Source organism: Haliotis rubra, unplaced genomic scaffold, assembly GCF_003918875.1.
Source record: "Haliotis rubra isolate DU_JTF1 unplaced genomic scaffold, ASM391887v1 Scf218, whole genome shotgun sequence".
NCBI lineage: Eukaryota > Metazoa > Mollusca > Gastropoda > Lepetellida > Haliotidae > Haliotis > Haliotis rubra.
In genome coordinates, this window is record NW_025766203.1 from 542224 (window position 1) to 561645 (window position 19422).

At 39.3% G+C, this 19422-nt stretch overlaps 1 protein-coding gene and 1 long non-coding RNA gene across 2 annotated transcripts in view; both read right to left on the reverse strand.

Moving 5' to 3' along the window:
- The window catches only part of LOC124277093 (vacuolar protein sorting-associated protein 53 homolog), a 29757-nt gene extending 10450 nt beyond the window's left edge, over positions 1-19307 (reverse strand). The window contains 15 exon segments of the mRNA XM_046712747.1: positions 767-786; positions 789-844; positions 2637-2873; positions 3499-3741; positions 4569-4660; positions 5155-5271; positions 6049-6187; positions 8279-8421; positions 10689-10832; positions 12907-12985; positions 13825-13944; positions 15240-15355; positions 17367-17520; positions 18446-18576; positions 19207-19307. Of these exon segments, the coding sequence (XP_046568703.1) occupies positions 767-786; positions 789-844; positions 2637-2873; positions 3499-3741; positions 4569-4660; positions 5155-5271; positions 6049-6187; positions 8279-8421; positions 10689-10832; positions 12907-12985; positions 13825-13944; positions 15240-15355; positions 17367-17520; positions 18446-18576; positions 19207-19299 (1884 nt within the window). The 5' untranslated portion in view covers positions 19300-19307.
- On the reverse strand, positions 15736-15902 carry LOC124277095. The gene is made up of 2 exons (XR_006898745.1): positions 15871-15902; positions 15736-15832 (listed from the first exon to the last, which is right to left on the reverse strand). It is a non-coding gene; the product is annotated as an uncharacterized LOC124277095 (long non-coding RNA).
- Positions 19308-19422: the final 115 nt, after the last annotated feature.

The window sequence follows — 19422 nt, forward strand, 5'->3', positions numbered from 1 at the left end:
GCCAATTATAAGAAATGTTAAATCTGAAATGTGTGTTTAATTTTATTCTATGGGTCCTGTGAATTTTCAATGGGTCAGACAGACATCTGAAACTTACAGGACCCAATGTCCTGTTACTTTGAAACACCATTCGTGAACACTGTTGTACAAGGTATGACTTCAGTAGAGGCTGACCAAGTAACCATCAGTATTCATGACCATTAATGTTTAGATACTGGGAGAGTTCATTTCTTCTGCAATGAATCAATTTCCAAAAATGAAGGAAAAAACAATTATCATTAAATAACATGCAGAAAGGTTCGTATTCCCATGATGGATCCAGGTGTGTTAGGTTCCAGGCTAAAACTTCTCAGAGTATGCTTCACTGACTGTTGTACAAGACTGGCAGATGAAGTGGGTGTCCTTTGTCTACCTACACAAACCTGCAAGCACATCTAAGGGTCTCCCCTTTTCGTATTCAGGGAGTGGTGTGTCTGGAGGAACTGGGCTTTTTATTAAGATGCATTATGTTTACAGGTGACATTTCAATAAGTACCTCTTCTTCTCTGAAGGAGGGAGCCAAACAGTTCTATTTGACCCACAACACATTTTTTAAACATCCAGCATATCCATTGAACAATATATTTCCTGGGGTAAGTACTTCTTTCAATATGGTGGCTAATCTGAACTGGAATTGTCTGGTAACTGCTTCTTGACTGAGTTAAGAGTTAAAGTGTCAGCAAGACTGTCAAATTCTGAGAAAACAAGACACGATCTTTGGCCTTACCTTACTCATGGCTGTCAGTGCGGCTCACATGCAGTCTCCAGGTCCTGTACCAGCAGCTGGATGCAGTTGGATATAACACTGAAACATGAGGTTATAAACATGAAACATGAGGTTATAACACTGAAACATGAGGTTATAACACTGAAACATTAGGTAATAACACTGAAACATTAGGTTATAACACTGAAACATGAGGTTATAACACTGAAACATGAGGTTATAACACTGAAACATTAGGTAATAACACTGAAACATGAGGTTATAACACTGAAACATTAGGTAATAACACTGAAACATGAGGTTATAACACTGAAACATGAGGTTATAACACTGAAACATGAGGTTATAACACTGAAACATGAGGTTATAACACTGAAACATTAGGTAATAACACTGAAACATTAGGTTATAACACTGAAACATTAGGTTATAACACTGAAACATTATAAGTTGTTCACTGGTCTCGAGGGGTACATCAACCCATGGGCCCCGAGGGACCAGTAAACAACGTATTTATCTTACCGAACACCTCAATGGTAATTTTGAACTGTTTGAAGCATAGGTATCAGATCACAGTATGGAGTACCAGACGACAAGACGACAAGAAAAACAAATTTAGAGTTATCTCCCTTCCAGCGATTTCCATTCGCAAAACATCGGTAATTTCTGTACATCATACGTGATGCAATGTTATTCGAGATAAAGAATTACTACCATGAAGTACCAAATGAGTTCGGCATTCCCAGCGGGGTACATAGATAATGTTACTCGCTTGTAAACGGGGTACATTGAAAATAATAGAAGAGTGCTCAGCCAATCAGAAAACGACATTTATGTGTGAGGCAAGATAAGTCTGGATATAACACTAATACACAATGTATGGGTATAGCAGTGAAACATGATGTCTGGATACAACATTGAAACAGGTGGATACTATGCCTGGATTTTACACTGAAACATAATATTTGGATACAACATCAATATATAATGCACTGATATTATACAATTATTGACTTCTAGTGAGGTTGATCCAAAGATTTATCGACCTTGGACATGTCATATTCACCGAGGCGAAGCCGAGGTAAATATCACATGTCCAAGGCTGATAAATCATTGGATCAACCGAACTGAAGTCAATAACTGTTTAATTATGTGACAAAAGTACTGAATACCTGTTCTTCTGTGACATAGGAGAGATTCAATATAAGCTGGAATAGGCTTACAGCTTTCAGAGGCAGTATTAGTAAATGAAAGCAATTTTTTAAAATTTTAACTTGTTTATTATCACAACCCTTTCAGATATCTTTCAACAGTCAATAACATTTCAACATCTTTAAGATATCACAGTTGAAATATTTCAAGTCTCAATTTCAGCAGTGCGGAGTTCACAGCTGGAATATCCCAAATCTATCTTTAACCACGGGAGGTGCTTGGATTGTTATATCAACCTTGAAGCGTCACAGCTGTCATGTGACCAAATGGGCCAATCAGAAGGGCGGAAATCTACCCGTCATATAATAAAACACTGAAACATGTCTGGATATCACATACAACATGGGAAATCAGAACATACTACCGATATATACTTGGATACTTTGACACACAGGGGTGGAAATAATCCATTGCCCGACGCCCCAGTCCAGTGTTTTTTTCAGTCGGGCAAGCAAATTTGTATAACACACTGTACCGGTGTCCGGTTGACTTTCCAATGTTAGTTATGTTGTTTATTTAAAAAATCAACAAGAAAATCGGCCAGTATAGTGGAAAAATTATCAGGGCAAGTGATTTTACATGTGCCACTGTACCAGAGTTCAGGAACAATTTAAAAGTTATTTCCACCCCTGACACAATGTTCTCCACTGGTACTCACTTGTGGAACATATCCTGCTCTGCATTGAGATCAATGTTTGCTGCCAGATGGTCGTCCACCTTCTCCCGCAGCTTCTCCTCCAGCTGCTGCGTCGTCTCCATGCAGTACTCCGCAGTACACAGGATGCTGCACGTCCGACACTGTTCCTCCTCCGTCAGCTTCGTCACCTCCCCCTCCTTCAGGATGCTCTGGATCAATCCCGTCGCTGAGCTGATACTGTTACTTTGACTGCTCAGTCTGAATCAGAGGTAGCAGTTGTCATTTACAATGATAATACAAGCTGGAGACAATTGATAGTCCCATTATTACCGCAGCTCAGCTTCCTGGGGAGAATACAATCTAAACTGCCTGTCACACTACCACCTCATCCCACCGGGTACCCATTCACTGTTAGACCACAGGCATATGTGGAAGAAGGAACATGAAAAGCAACAAATTAGGTACTTGGAACTTAAGGGTACACATGAAATACATGGGTCTGAACGCATAAGGGACCGTTCATAATTTATAGCTAGGGGTGGTGAGGGTTGGGAATGGGGGGGTGATGATGATGCCGATTTTAAAGGGGAGGGGGTGTCCCATTTTGTTCAGGGAGGTAGGGGGCATCAATTTTGTACACATGTACTAGGAGGAGGGGGAGGGGGAGGAGAAAGCAATTTTGTGCATAAGAATATTAAATAATTATGCTTAAAACTTATGGGAGGGGGAGGCACTGATTTTGTACATGACATGCAGGGGGGTCACATACTTTGTACATAAATTTTAGGGGGGGTATTGACATTGTACACGCTTCTCCATAAAAATCATCATCAACCCCCCCTTGCCATAAATTATGAACAACCCCTAGGGTTGAGGAACTTACTTGGGCAGATTGTTGAGCAGGACTCTGATGGCGTACTCCTTGAGATACTTCTGGAATGTTTTTGTTAGGTCCTGCATGGGCTGACCAGTGGACAGCTGAGAACACTGGACCATACACTTCTTGTAGAACACAAACAGGTCCGCACAGCTGGGCAGCACGTTGCTTCCCTCGTCAGTCTCCATACGGGGTGTGCCGTGCTGTCGCAGATCCTCCAGGAAGCGCCCAATAAGCTCAGCCAGATTCCTGAATACAGCCAATTACAAATACATATTGAAACGTTTACAATAAATTTTACATTTATAAATTCTTATGCTGTTTCTCACTGTGATTTACTCCTTCTGTGATCACTGAGTGAAAACACGTTACCTTGTTCCACCTTCAAGAAACACTTCACCTGAACACATCCAAGCTGTAGTCGAGTCATCGTGGTCATTGTTTTACTGGTAACAGCGCTTTAGTCACATACAATGTGTAAAATACTATCCAAATTTTGCTAGCCAGTCAGACTAGCTAACCTGAAAGTTACTTGCTCACAAAATAATTCACTAGCCAGAAATTTGAATGTACACACAGGTTTCATCATTAAGCTGCTAATATGATGAACATTTTTATCAGGCCATAATCTTGCACAATTTAAAAAAGTCCATTATAACTAAACAAGTTGGAGAGAGTGATATATTTACAAAATGACCCCATGAAAATTCACTACCCAGTCGGGCCACTGACTCTGGAGAATTACTGGCCTGACTGGATTATTACTTGCTACAGGCTAGCAGGCCAGTGTCTATTTCGCACACTGGTCACATACATCTCTCTACGTCTCCCTAGCCTGCTTTGTCAATCATTTACAATCGCAAGGCGCTGGGGTAAAAAATGAGTCTGGGCCAAACATTCCTCTCATTGACACAAGAAAAAGTACCTTCCTCATCAGGATACCTTGACACACAGTTACCATAGCGACAGTCTGACAACCAGAACCATTCCATCTCCTTCTATGACCAGGACAGGTGACTAAAGACAAATTCTAACCCAAACATTCAAATAACGGTTGTCTTAAAATGAATGCTTACCTATCTTGTGAATCAATGTATATATTGAGATGAGCTTCAAAACATCGAGAGATGATTCCAGTGAAAGGAGTAGCTTGAGACTTTGCAGCTGACTAAAATACAAAACATAGGTGAGGTGAGGTGAGGTGAAATTGGGTTTAGCGTCGTGCTTGATAATATTTCGCTCATATGACGACGTGCATGCACGTGTATGTGTATATGCGGCTGCTTGTACTAGCCCAGACTTAAGCTGGTTTTATAGTGCTAGCCCACTGAGATGACATGCCACAGTGAAGCATGAATACCCCACTCAGACACATTATACTGACTCCGAGCCGACCAGTCCCTATTGTACCCATTAATGCCGAGCGCCAGGCAGGGACCAACAAGTACCATATTTTAACGTCTTTTGGTATGACGCAGTCGGGGATCGAACCCGCGACCTTCCGCTCTCCAGGAGAATGCTCTAACCACTACACCACGGAGGCGGTCACAAAACATAGTATTAGGAAATCACATTTATAAATTCTGATTAAATGTTATATACTCTGAACGACCTCAAGACAAGTCAGAATGAAAAGCGTCATAATCCATGAGAGTTATCTACCTTGGACTCCTCTCCTGCTGGGGACGTGACTTCCTGATCACTCTCATTTTCAAACGGGTTTGTTGATTCTTCAAATGGGTTTGTTGTAGCTGCTGGGGCTGGAGTGGGAGGTTTCCCCTGGGATGGAGAAACTTTACATGAGACATGTACAATATTCCATGATCAAATCTCATGATTGCTGGGGGAATAGAGTGAATGAGTTGGATTTTAGTCTTCTGTGAGTGAGTGTGTGAGTGAGTATGGCTTTACACCGCTTTTAGCAATATTCCAGCAATATCACGGCGGGGGACAACAGAAATTGGCTTCACACACTGTATTAATGTGAGGAATCGAACCTGGGTCTTCGGTGTGATGAACAAACGCTTTAACCATTAGGCTACCCCACCGCCCCTAGTGTATTACAGTATTTCAGCTATGGCTTGATACGGTAGGAGAGCATGTAATGATGCAGACCTTCAGATCTTAATAGGGCGGTAGGGTAGCTTAGTGGTTGAAGCGTTCGCTCGGCACGCCAAAGATGTTCGATTCTCTACCTGATACAATGTGTGAAGCCCATGTGTAAAACCATTCTCTCTCACTCACCCTCAGATTTTATTAGTTTAGTGAAACCCACAAACATGGATGGTGGAAGAAGAAACAGGAATATTTCCGCAAATTTCAATTACATGTCAGCCAATACACAGCCATACAAATAAATTGTCTTTGGGAGACTAGCGGATAGGGTCTAGGAAATAAGGTACTTGGGAACTAAGCAAGTGATAACAGTGTTAAGATCTACATGGAAACATTGCTGCTCTTGTAATAAAGAAGTTGTTCATCCATATATCTTATCTTTCCTTTCTTATAAGTCCTAAGATATCTAAGCATGCCAAATCATGATGTACTTAGTCATACCTGTGTCTCATTCAGTGTCACGCCCATGAAACGTTTTGATATAAGAGTCTCAAAGTTGGTGGTACGTTGTATTGCAAACAACAGCAACTTGACGTCAATCTCCACTGCTCTGAGGCCCATGATGCGAGATAACTCTTTCCTGAAAACAACAGATTATTATGCATACAACCAACAAACTAGACACAGAGACTGTCTCTATCTAACAGCTCAGCATACAATAGTCCACACTATCAAATAAAATCTAATTCAACTAAAAGGGATGCTGATAGCTTAGTTCAAGCTAGTCACTATAGTACTGTCGGAAATGCTAGAAAAATGCTTTTTGACTGTTATTTAAAATTCAGAGGTATTACAGTTACTTAAATAACAAATATCACTTCAAGAAACATCTACCTAATGTAGACCGAGGGAATAAATTTTGAGACATGCTCTAAAATGTGATTTTACTGATGAAAATACCAAAAACTTAGACAAATAAGGGGTAGTGGGACGTTATTTGATACAAACATTAACTGCCTGTGTTACGTCATCAGCATGCACGGTATCGACAGGTGAAATTGACACCCTGAGCACACGCCGGGCTTCGGGGGTCATCTCAATATATGTTTTCTGCAAAATGTTGAATATGTGTGTGTGCATATAGTATGCATTATCGGTTATGTAAGGGATCATTTGTGTATGTGTATTTGTTTTGAAATAAACATACGAATTACTGTACACTGGAAAGAATCCCATCACTTGTGTTATCTTATCGATTGATCGTAGAAATGTTCAATGTTTTAATAAATGTTTTGCAAGTCAACAGTATATTTCATTGAAAAAATATGGATATAATTCGGTCAGTTTCATCTAGTTGTGAACATTGGCCAAAGATTTAACAAAGTCATTGGTGTAGCTTCTTTAGCATATATATATTTTTCTTCTCATAAAGTTTGTAGACCGCCCGTCTAAGCACTCCCTTGTCAAAGTTGTCAAGGATGGTTTTACGTCCCGGTTTTGCATTTGAGACGGTCCCTCTCTTGTCTGATTTGTTTACAATATTGTAAACTTGTTGGTAAGACATGCCAACAGCTCTACAAGTTCTGTAATAAACCCTTCCTAAACTAATGAAAGGTTTACCTCTGTCTTTTTTAAACAGAAAAAAACTATAAACCTTTGCAACAATTGACTGCAAATCGTTGGCCATAGTGGACGCTGTGATAAAGATGTGCATGCATGACGGGAAACTTATTTATCAAGACTTAACATTTATATTAATATTTCTTCAATAAAGAAACGATAATTAAGTAAAGTAACACAAACATTCAACGTTTATTTGTTTAGGAAAAACGTTAATTCATATTTTTACACCACCTGTATTATTAGCATAAATGTAAAGACTATTTCAGAATTCTGTTGTTGAACTCTGAAAAAATCTTAAGTTGCTGTTTTGGTACCAAATTCTCTCCTGTAAACTGCCCTTTAAATGCATGGGAATGTTAAATCGGTTGAAATAAAAATTAGGTAGACAATAGACGAGTTGATATATTGACAACATAGTAAATGTATCACCTTTATAAAGATATTAAGGCTAAAAAGCATTTTTCTAGCATTTCCCGACAGTACTATAGTTATTGGCACTGGTTGGTATGTTTGGTTGTTGTATTACCCCTCACTTAGCAATGTTCCAGCTAAATGGTGGCAGTCTGTAAATATTGGAGTCTGGACCAGACAATCTAGTGATCAACAGCATGAGCATCAATCTATGCAACTGGGATACGATGACATGTGTCAGCCAAGTCAGCATGCCTGACCATCCGATCCGGTTAGTCTCCTCTTACAAGAAAGGGGTGCTGAAGACCAGTTCTAACCCGGATCTTCATGGCTACACAGGCTGGTATGACATAGGTCAAACATTAGGGGACATTTTTTCAGGTGAGGTGAAATTGGGTTTAACGTTGTGCTCATTTTTTCAGGAGGCACTTGAAACGATATTAAGATGATCAGATTAAATCTAATGTAACACTCGTTTGTTGCTCCTGATATTGATTACCCATGTGTGTTTTCTATGTGCTCTTGAAGGTGTGATGATCATTCTAACATTTGGTTTGTAGTTTACAATCTCTCCAGCCTGTAGACATTAAAGTCTGGACCAGACAAACCAATGGTTGATATTATGAGCTTGTCTCAGTGGCATAGTGACGTAGCAAACAACAAACAAAACACTGAATGGAGGGGCAAGTTTAGGCACCTGGTTATATCGCAAAACTCCACACAAATCCTCTCGCTGACCTCCCAGTCAGGGGGGAACAGGTGACCGAACTTCTCCTCAAAGTCAACCAGGGTCCTCTTGATCCAGGCATACCGCCGGTCTATCTTGTCAAGCCAGGCAACCTGAAGATGCACATAATTAACCTCAAGTCATGTCACCAACAAGTAGCACAGTAATCTCAAGCATTGTCACCAACAAGTAACAGTAATCTCAAGCAATGTCAGCAGCAAGTTACACAGAAATCTCAAGTAATGTCACCAACAAGTAACACAGTAATCACAAGTAATGTCACCAACAAGTAACACAGTAATCACAAGTCATGTCACCAACAAGTAACACAGTAATCTCTAGTAATGACACCAACAAGTAACACAGTAATCTCAAGTAATGTCACCAACAAGTAACACAGTAATCTCAAGTAATGTCACCATCAAGTAACACAGTAATCTCAAGTAATGTCACCAACAAGTAACACAGTAATCTCAAGTAATGTCACCAACAAGTAACACAGTAATCTCAAGTAATGTCACCAACAAGTAACACAGTAATCTCAAGTAATGTCACCAACAAGTAACACAGTAATCACAAGTCATGTCACCAACAAGTAACACAGTAATCTCAAGTAATGTCACCAACAAGTAACACAGAAATCTCAAGCATTGTCACCAACAAGTAACAGTAATCTCAAGCATTGTCAGCAGCAAGTTACACAGAAATCTCAAGTAATGTCACCAACAAGTAACACAGTAATCACAAGTCATGTCACCAACAAGTAAACAGTAATCTCAAGTAATGTCACCAACAAGTAACACAGTAATCTCAAGTAATGTCACCAACAAGTAACAGTAGTCTCAAGTAATGTCACCAACAAGTAACAGTAGTCTCAAGTAATGTCACCAACAAGTAACACAGTAATCACACCAACAAGTAACAGTAGTCTCAAGTAATGTCACCAACAAGTAACAGTAGTCACAAGTAATGTCACCAACAAGTACCACAGTAGTCTCAAGTAATGTCACCAACAAGTAACAGTACAAGTATGTCACCAACAAGTAGTAATGTCACCAACAAGTAACAGTAGTCTCAAGTAATGTCACCAACAAGTAACACAGTAATCACAAGTAATGTCACCAACAATAACACAGTCACAACCAACAAGTAACAGTAGTCAAGTAATGTCACCAACAAGTAACACAGTAATCACAAGTAATGTCACCAACAAGTAACAGTAGTCTCAAGTAATGTCACCAACAAGTAACAGTAGTCTCAAGTAATGTCACCAACAAGTAACACAGTAATCACAAGTAATGTCACCAACAAGTAACAGTAATCTCAAGTAATGTCACCAACAAGTAACAGCAGTCTCAAGTAATGTCACCAACAAGTAACAGTAAGTCTCAAGCAAGTAATGTCACCAACAAGTAACAGTAGTAACAGTAGTCTCAAGTAATGTCACCAACAAGTAACAGTAGTCTCAAGTAATGTCACCAACAAGTAACACAGTAATCACAAGTAATGTCACCAACAAGTAACACAGTAATCACAAGTAATGTCACCAACAAGTAACAGTAGTCTCAAGTAATGTCACCAACAAGTAACACAGTAATCACAAGTAATGTCACCAACAAGTCACCAACAAGTAACAACAGTAAGTCACAAGTAATGTCACCAACAAGTAACAGTAGTCTCAAGTAATGTCACCAACAAGTAACACAGTAATCAAGTGATGTCACCAACAAGTAACAGCAGTCTCAAGTAATGTCACCAACAAGTAACACAGTAATCACAAGTAATGTCACCAACAAGTAACAGTAGTCTCAAGTAATGTCACCAACAAGTAACAGCAGTCTCAAGTAATGTCACCAACTATGTAAACAGTAATCACAAGTAATGTCACCAACAAGTAACAGTAGTCTCAAGTAATGTCACCAACAAGTAACACAGTAATCTCAAGCTTTGTCAGCAGCAAGTAACACAGTAATCTCAAGCATTGTCAGCAGCAAGTAACACAGTAATCTCAAGCTTTGTCAGCAGCACAGTAATCTCAAGTAATGTCACAACAAGTAACACAGTAATCTCAAGCATTGTCAGCAGCAAGTAACACAGTAATTTCAAGCATTGTCAGCAGCAAGTAACACAGTAATCTCAAGCATTGTCAGCAGCAAGTAACACAGTAATCTCAAGCATTGTCAGCAGCAAGTAACACAGTCATCTCAAGCATTGTCAGCAGCAAGTAACACAGTAATCTCAAGCATTGTCAGGAGCAAGTAACAGTAATCTCAAGTAATGTCACCAACACATAACACAGTCATCATCACAGTTACAGATTTGAGAAGACAACTTTTGATTGTTGATTTGTTTTCTTGACTAATGTTAACATGATACTCACATCCTGGTCCTGGGCAAACAGTACAAGATACTCGGACAGCTGCAGCTTCACAAACCAGCTGAGGAGGTCCCGCTTCACTTTGGGGTCAAGGACATTCACCACATAGCATGCTTCCCTGAGCTGTTTCTGATTGCTTGGCCCGTACTGATGGAAAATGGAGAAAGAAAAAAAATGCATCGACCATCATTATTTGGAGTTCAGTACTTTAGACAAAGGTACAAAGTTAACAACATAGAGTTTAGACTGCAAATTTAAAATCGAATTCACTGGATTATTACAGGAAATATGAGGGTCCTGTAAAGTAATAAAATGGTGTAATGTGCAGAAATGGAAGATTGAGTAACTTTTTTAATTACAGGAACCATATATTTCTTGTTGTGAATGTGGTACATTTCTTGGGACACACTATACAAGTATATGTATATATTTTCTGCAATCCATTCTATACATTTGTGTTTGCTGGACAGACATTCAGGTTAAACCCTGTAGAGGACACATATGAAGCACAAAGCATATTATTATCTGCTTGTATTGTGCTTATACTCCATGCATTGCATGCTCAAAGTGCTAACAGGAAAGCTACAATATTGCCCCATAAAACCCAAGCTGCCTGTGAGGCGCTAGAAGGTTAATAGTCATATGACTTATCCCACTGGGTACCCATTTTCTTCTGGGTGAACAGAGGCAATTTTGAACAAACTCATTTGCCTAAGGTGCTTCGTTGTGGAACAGGACTTAAGTCCTAGAAATTCTCAGGAGTCAAGCTGCCGAACACGGTCACCCATCCAAGGACTGTCCGAGCGCCCAAAGTTGCTTAACTTCACCTAAATTGTGACCTGAGCTCTATGCACAGGACCACACACCACACCTCCATAATTGGGGGTGTTCTGGACCCTCACTTCAACATCAAACTTAAGTTCACCTTGACTACAAATTAGGGGTCCCCAGGACCCTCACTTACTAATTTCAAGGGTCCTTACATGAAATATGTGGGTCCTTTAAAGTGATGAAATGATGTAGTAGTCTGTACTGTGATGTTTAATGATTACTTTACTTACATGAACTTTACTTAGAGCATAATACCGGTATTTAGAATATGATATCAATATGCAGAATATAATGCCAGCATTTAAAAAATAATACTTGCGTCAAGCATACAGTGCGTATATTCAGAATATAACACAAGAGATGCCAACCCTCAAACTAAGGAAAACGGAGTCATGACTGGCTGAAATCCAGGCCTGAGCACCAAACGTGAGTGCATGGTTGGCTCTGCCCTTTTGTTTCACTTTCATATGGACGATGACATGCATTTGACAAAACTTTGAGAAACTTCATCATCAATCACACACAATATACACAATTGACACCCAAAGGATCACACGCTAAGCTTCCGAATGCTTTTACCAGCGTTCACTCAAATAAATCACCCGTGACTTACAAAATTGTATACCGTAAAAATAACTTCAGAATTTTTTCTGAAAAATCGGAGAGCAGATTTTGTATTTGAAAATAGGAGTAACTCCGCCAAAATCGGAGTGGTTGGCATCTCTGTAACACTACAATTTTGAATATAGTTAAAGTATTTTGAATCCAGTAACAGGGTTTTAGAATAGTATTTAGAACACCAGTATTTAGAATATGATACCAATATGAATAATACAATACAATGTATTTGTAAAATACCAGTATTTCGAAAATAATACCAGTGCCAAGAATATAATACCAGTTTTGGAATAAAACACCAGTATTACAAATATAATTCCAGTATTTGAACACAGTGACAGGGTTTAGAATATAACAGCATTCAGAAGCTATTGCAGTCCTTACTATAATGACTACATCATAATGCCAGTATTTAGGGACTGTTCATAATTTATGGCTAGCGGTGGTGATGATGATTTTTATGGAGAAGCATGTACAATGTGAATGACCTCCCTTAAAATTTATGTACAAAATAAGTGACCCCACCTGCATGTCATGTACAAAATCAATGACACACCCCACCTCCCTTCCCATAATTTCTAAGCATAATTTTAAATATTTTCATGTACCAAATTGCTGATCCCCCTAGTACATGTGTACAAAATTGATGACCCCCCCTAGCTCCCCAGAACAAAATGGGTGACCCCACCTTTAAATCATCATCACACCCCCAGCCATAAATTATGAACGGTCCCTGACACCAATCCCTCATATAGATCACAATGAAACCTACCTTTGCGCCAGCTCCCTGGAAAGCTTCTTCAAAGTCTGCAATGATTTGTGTTCCGAGTTCTGACTGAATTTGTTTCACCCTTGAACAAAGACAACAGCACTGTCAAAGTCTTCACACTTCAGTACTGGGGACTAGTGGCTAATGGAACATAGTATGGGGAGTTAATGGAACATAGTAGATTTGGAGAGAGACTCGTGCAGATCTGGGTTAGAATTGATCTTCAGTAACTCCTGCTTGTACAACGGGATCGGTGATCAGGCTCGCTGACTTGGTTGGTGACTAACTAGATGGATCACTGGATTGTCTGGTCAGACCAATAGCTCAAATTTTGCTGAGTGTGGCGTAAAACTAAACACACTCACACTCAGATTTGGGGACAAACCAAAAATGTGGACTACTGTCTATGTCTAAACGTGTGTGATTCAAAACTATACTTTGTATAACAAGTTTGACATAACATACATACTGGAAAGATACTTGTCATACTTTAGAAATGACAAATAAAATCTACAAACATTTACAAGTGTAGAAAAAGCTTAACAGTTAACTTTACTCAGAATTCTATCAGGGCATTTGAATGACTCTGTATGCAAGATCAAACCAATACTGAAAAAGCATATAATATATTTTTTCATACATATATCCTTTTGCTTTTTATCACATGGTTCTATATTCAGACTAATCCTTAAAACACCAATTCATTGGCGGATCCAGAGGGGTAGTTCAGGGGATTCGAACCCATCCCTTTTCAAAATGACTTAAGACCACATTGAAGATTTGTTTTTGCGTTGGCTGAGCCAGTGGGGGGTTCAGGGGGTTCGAAATTCAAAATTCCTGGATCCACCCATGCAATTATTTTGAAATTACTGGATGCATTTGCAAATCTTGGAAACACTGAAGACAAAACTTCCAACCTACTTGTCAGCCAGCAGTTTGATCTGTGGGATGGACATATATTTGTCGAAGTGCTCCAGCACATTGAGTACACCTTGCAGTAAGTTAGCCACCTCTCCGTACTGACGTCTTCGCGTTAATGATCTAAAAAGTAAAATCACCATAAATATAGGACATAAAACACATAAAGAATGATTTCACTAATATCCTTTGAGTGAGTGAGGGGATGGGTATGGTTTTGTGCTGCTTTTAGCAATATTCCAGCAATACAGCAGGGGACACCAGAAACGGGCTTCACACATTTTACCCATGTGGGCAATCAAACCCGGGTCTTCAGTGTGACGAGTGGATGATTTAACCACTTGGCACCCCACCACCTGTAATATCCTTTAAAAACATTAGGGCTAATAGTTCCTGAGAGAATATGAGGGGACGAAGACCATCTCATTTAAGAAAATGAGCAGCCATTTTGAATTTTTCGAAAGAAAATTTACTTCGGACACAGTGACTATAATGTGAAGATAACATGTCTGATTACATTACAAAAGGAAACACTGGTATTTGTGCAGTAAAATCTAAACACCCATTGGCTAAAGGGGCACTGATCAATGGCTTCAACCTGACAGTCGGGTCTCTCAGAGTGTACAAACATGTTAGGTACTGACAATGGATATGTCATTAAGGGGCCATGTCATAAATATTATTTGGTATTATATTCCATTCCACTTCATGGAGTATGGTACAAAGATAAATATAACTGTTGAAATACACTTTATTTCATTCACAGTTCTTCAGCTGACAAAGGCTTGAGCAATCTCTATTTTGTTCATACTAAAGAGGCATACCTCTAATTACAGGAATTACCTCAAACAATACAAACATAATTCTAAATTTCCTGAGATTTTTAATGAATTTAGACAACATAAGCAATGAGACAAAAAAACATACATGAAACTTTTGAGAAAGTATTTTCAAAATTGATTTGAACTAAGAACCGCTTCAAGAGTCAGGATTTAATTTCGTTCTTTAGACAAAATCCTAGTCTGTCTCACAGTCCCTGAACTACATCATTTTAACCACGACAACCTTTACTGTCAAGTAAAGCTCTTTATGAAGCAAGTCTAGATGTTCCTCGGTTTTCAGCTTTTCAGGTCCCCATCTCCCATCACCTAACTGCGTAGATCGATGCTCAAGTATGTTGATCACTGCATTGTCTAGTCCTGACTCGATTATTTACAGACTGCTACGACATAACTGGAATACTGCTGAGTGCGGCATACACAACAACCAACCAACCACATCCCCTCACTAAGGCTGGTTTTCATTTCAAATGGATTTATTTGTTTCTATGATTATTCTATCTTCAGAGAAAAGGCTAAGTCTAACAAAGTCCTGGTAGTAAATTTGTACCTGTAATTAGTAAAGTATGCGTCACTTACGTCAGTGAATCGACTCCTCCTACAAGCATGTGAAGATGATTCAGTGTAGTGATTGAAGAGGTCAGATGTCGCTTGGCATGGTCGAGCTGTTTGATGTCTCGCGTTATCTCCTTCACCTGTCACCATGGAAACCATAGAAGTACATAACAAGTACCAACCTGCAGCATAATTAATAAGTCTACAAACTTATCTGTTTCCAGTGGTCTAGTATAGTGCCATCAGCTTGATCAGAATGGAGTCACTGTCATGGTTAAACAGAAATATGAGGGGCTAAGAATAGTTATGAAATACACAATGCCATTTTAGAAAGTGGTCAAATGTCACATGTTATATTTGGGATTACACTTTCTCAATGAAGCACAGATTCTAGTACTTTGTGTGTGTGTGTGTGTGTGTGTGCGTGCGTGCGTGCGTGCGTCGCGTCGCGTCGCGCGTCGCGTCGCGTCGCGTCGCGTCGCGTCGCGTCGCGTGCGCGTGCGCGTGTTGAGTCCCATCGGGATGCCGAGGGTGGCTGAGCGGTCTCTGCGTCTGACTTTGTGTGCTGGTGATTAGGTGCCTGACTCTGAGGGTGTGGGTTCGAATCCCAGATGGGACTCAACCCCCACAAAAAGTACTAGAATCTGTGCTTTACTGGGAAAGTGTAATCCCAAATATAACATATGTGGCTAAGAAAAGGTTTTGAGCCTAAAATACTTCTGATATGTGCATGTGAAAAGCTATGACAGCTATGATGGGGTACTTGTACTGCTGTCAATCGCTCTTCAATGTGCTTCTCCTAGTGGCCCTCGAGGACCAAACACTTTATGACTGCTCTGTACTCAAGCTTATCCATTTCTGCCATTTCAATAGGTGTACATGTGATTAGATGTCACGTGACCAGAAACTAGCGACATGACGTGCATGTCAGTATTATGTTTATGTGAATGATATAAACCATTCTTCAATATCATCCAGTTATTGTTATCATACACATATCAGAAGTATTTTAGGCTCAAAACTTTTTGATAGCAGCTCATACACACATTAACACAAAACAGTGATTTATCTGAACATGCTGAGTGGCTGGTACTTGGCTCAAAGTTTGTAAAATATTTCAGTAAACATGGCAAATGTTTCCAGATTAAAATAAAAAATGTCCCTGATCAAGTTAATATGGCTTTGTGAATGACTTCTGTTTCTTTGTGAACAGGAGCAATGAAAAGAAATAGGCAGTCACTTTTAATCTCCATTTGTGTGTCAAATGCAATGCTAAAATACAATATTAAATATCTTTCTAAGATGCCTAGCGGTAAGAACAATCGATAAAAAAATACATTATCAGACAATAAAGGTATAGTTTTGTGATGACGTAACAATTGAATGATGTTATCCCGTCATTGCTCCATTCTAGTGTGTCCCCTCGTATCGAACCATTTTACATTACGTCACAATGTAATTAAAATTATTTAGAGAAGATATTTAATCCGAACGTAAACCGTCATCAAACTGTTTATCATTTGTTTTTCTGGTAACGTTCGTCTTAACGTAAGGGGGCAGACACATCAATAGAACAGCTCGCCAGTTAGCCCTGTGCGAGGATTCTTAATTTAGGTCACCGACACCACCGTTTGTTTTCTGCCTTACATTAATCGTAATTATCCCTAGAAAGTATTAAATTTGGCATCTTAGAAAAGAAATACAGTTCGCTCTACCACCATGTATAGTGTAATAAAACACACTTTCGCCCTGAACTATTATAGTTAAAGTACGAGGACCAGACAAACCAGAGCGAACTGTATTTCTTAACTACATTTCAGATCTTAAGAACAAATAATAGTTTTATCCCTATTTGCCTGTCAAGGACACTTTGCGTTTAATCCTAGATAAATCCCTGCCGAAATTATCCATGCTGCCACCTTGGAACAGGTGCATTACATCCCTTTCAGGAGATCAATACTGGTTTCGAATTTCCACATTGATCGTAATTATTCGATCACTTGCTCCAGCACTATTACCAAGAATACTAAACAGTACTACCGTTTTTAAAAGACTTCATACCAGTTGCTATAGTCACAGATTGTGTTCCAGAATAAGTTAATTTTCATACTGTCAATATGGGAGGACTGACAACCATGATGACCAACTGACCATTTCCTCGGACTTCTCTGCCTTGTCTTTGATATCCTTGATCTTGGTGAACAGATCCTGGATAGCTTTCTGTGCCTCTTCCAAAGCCTGTCTCCCTTCCTCACCCACATTTGTCTGACCTCGGACAACTGTCCGAACTTCATCATCAAGGCGTCTGAAATTTGCAGTAGCTTCCTTACTAAGTCTTATTAGTTGTTAACTGTGTAAAACACAGTGAGTCAACAGGTCCTTGTTAATATTACAGTTTTTGGTAATGTAACATGATAAAGATCATTGGGTTAATAACTAAAATACCATTGCCGAAAACCTCAGATACTTCGATCGTTTTTCAAATTTCGTTTAGATATTTGTCTTTGTCTAATGCTCTATTTTTAAAACATCCTTCAGCAAATGCTTTAACCACTAGGCTACCCCACCGCCCTGTGTTGCAATGACCATGCTTGTATATGAGCACTTGTGTCTACCAGATCTGACTTTTCCTGTCCTTATAGCACTAGCGCTAGCCCATTGAGATACCATGCTTGAGTTTATCATGGAGACTCCACTCAAGCACATGATACTGGCTCCAAACCACCAAGTCCTTGTTTTATCTGCTTAACCCTAAATGCCCGACAGGGTAACAAGAAGCATATATGTACCAACTTTTAATGTTTTAATATGATGTTGCCAGGGATAAAACTACTGACGTTCTTCTCTGCAGGAAGATGCCCTATCCACTGGACCATGGAGGTGGTCAATGAAGCGAGGTAATCAAAATATCAATAGAGTGAGCGAGTTTAGTTTTACGCCACACTCAGCAATATTCCAGCTATATGGCGGCGGTCTGTAAATAATCGAGTCTGGACCAGACAATCCAGTGATCACCAGCATGAGCATCAATCCACACATTGGGAACCGATGTCATGTGTCAACCAAGCCAGCGAGCCTGACCACCCAATCCTGTTAGTCGCCTCTTACGACAAATATGGGTTACTGAAGGTTCATTCTAACCCGGACCATCATGGGAAAATATCAATAGAACTAATTATATGCATATATAGATAGTAACAGATTATACAATGTTGTAAAGTGTAACAAACCTTATTTTGAACCTAATTTTATTAACAACATCATCTATGTTTGCCAGAGACTGTTCAGTCGGAAACAGCGAGTTGATATAGTCCACTGGGTTGAAGTCAGGCCTGTCAAGGGGGTCATTACTTGGAAGCACCTTAAATCCAAAACAGACATAATGGCTTGTGTTAATCATAGCTTTTATGATCTAGTGACATGTTTTACAATTATTCATGTGATAAAGAGAACAACACTGTATGCTCCCAACTCATAACACGAGGATATTGTCTGACATCAAAGACTTCAAACCTCCTGAACATGACATATCAATTTTGGACACCTTCCATGTCAACATGGTATCTGTAGGTAATAGCCTAACACAACTGATAGCAAACAAGTAAGTGTTCGCGTCATGAAATAATTATATCTCCACTTTTTACGGATTTAACGTAACAACAGGTTATGATTACTGGAAAAATTATATTTGATTTTTAATGAAAAGTTTCAATGGCTGTACATAATGATTGGAAGACAGAAGGCGGCGATACCGTTTATTTTTGTTCTTAGTGTTATGAAATTGGTCTTTAGAGTTACAAGTATTTAATCATATAACAACACAAACAATTACGAGCAATCGTCACGCCCACCACACGAAACTGAAATTACTAATTCAGAGTTATCTCCCCTCTCCGTCACGATAAATAATATTTGTGAGTATAGTCCGATAGGGGGTTCCACTGTCATTCAAACGTGTTTTAATCAAGCAAAAAAAAGAACTCAGTCTAACTTGATCTATAGCTTCCTGGACATCTGCTGGAAAAGACAGCAGAGACTCCAGTTGATCATCATCGACAATATCTTCGTCGTCAATAGTCGCCATGATGAAAGTAGTGCATTAGCGTAGTAAGGATATTGTCACGTTTGCAAATTTCGCTATATACACGTATGTCCCTGTTACAGTCTTATTATAAATCAACTATTCTTACTAAGACCGTGTAAAATT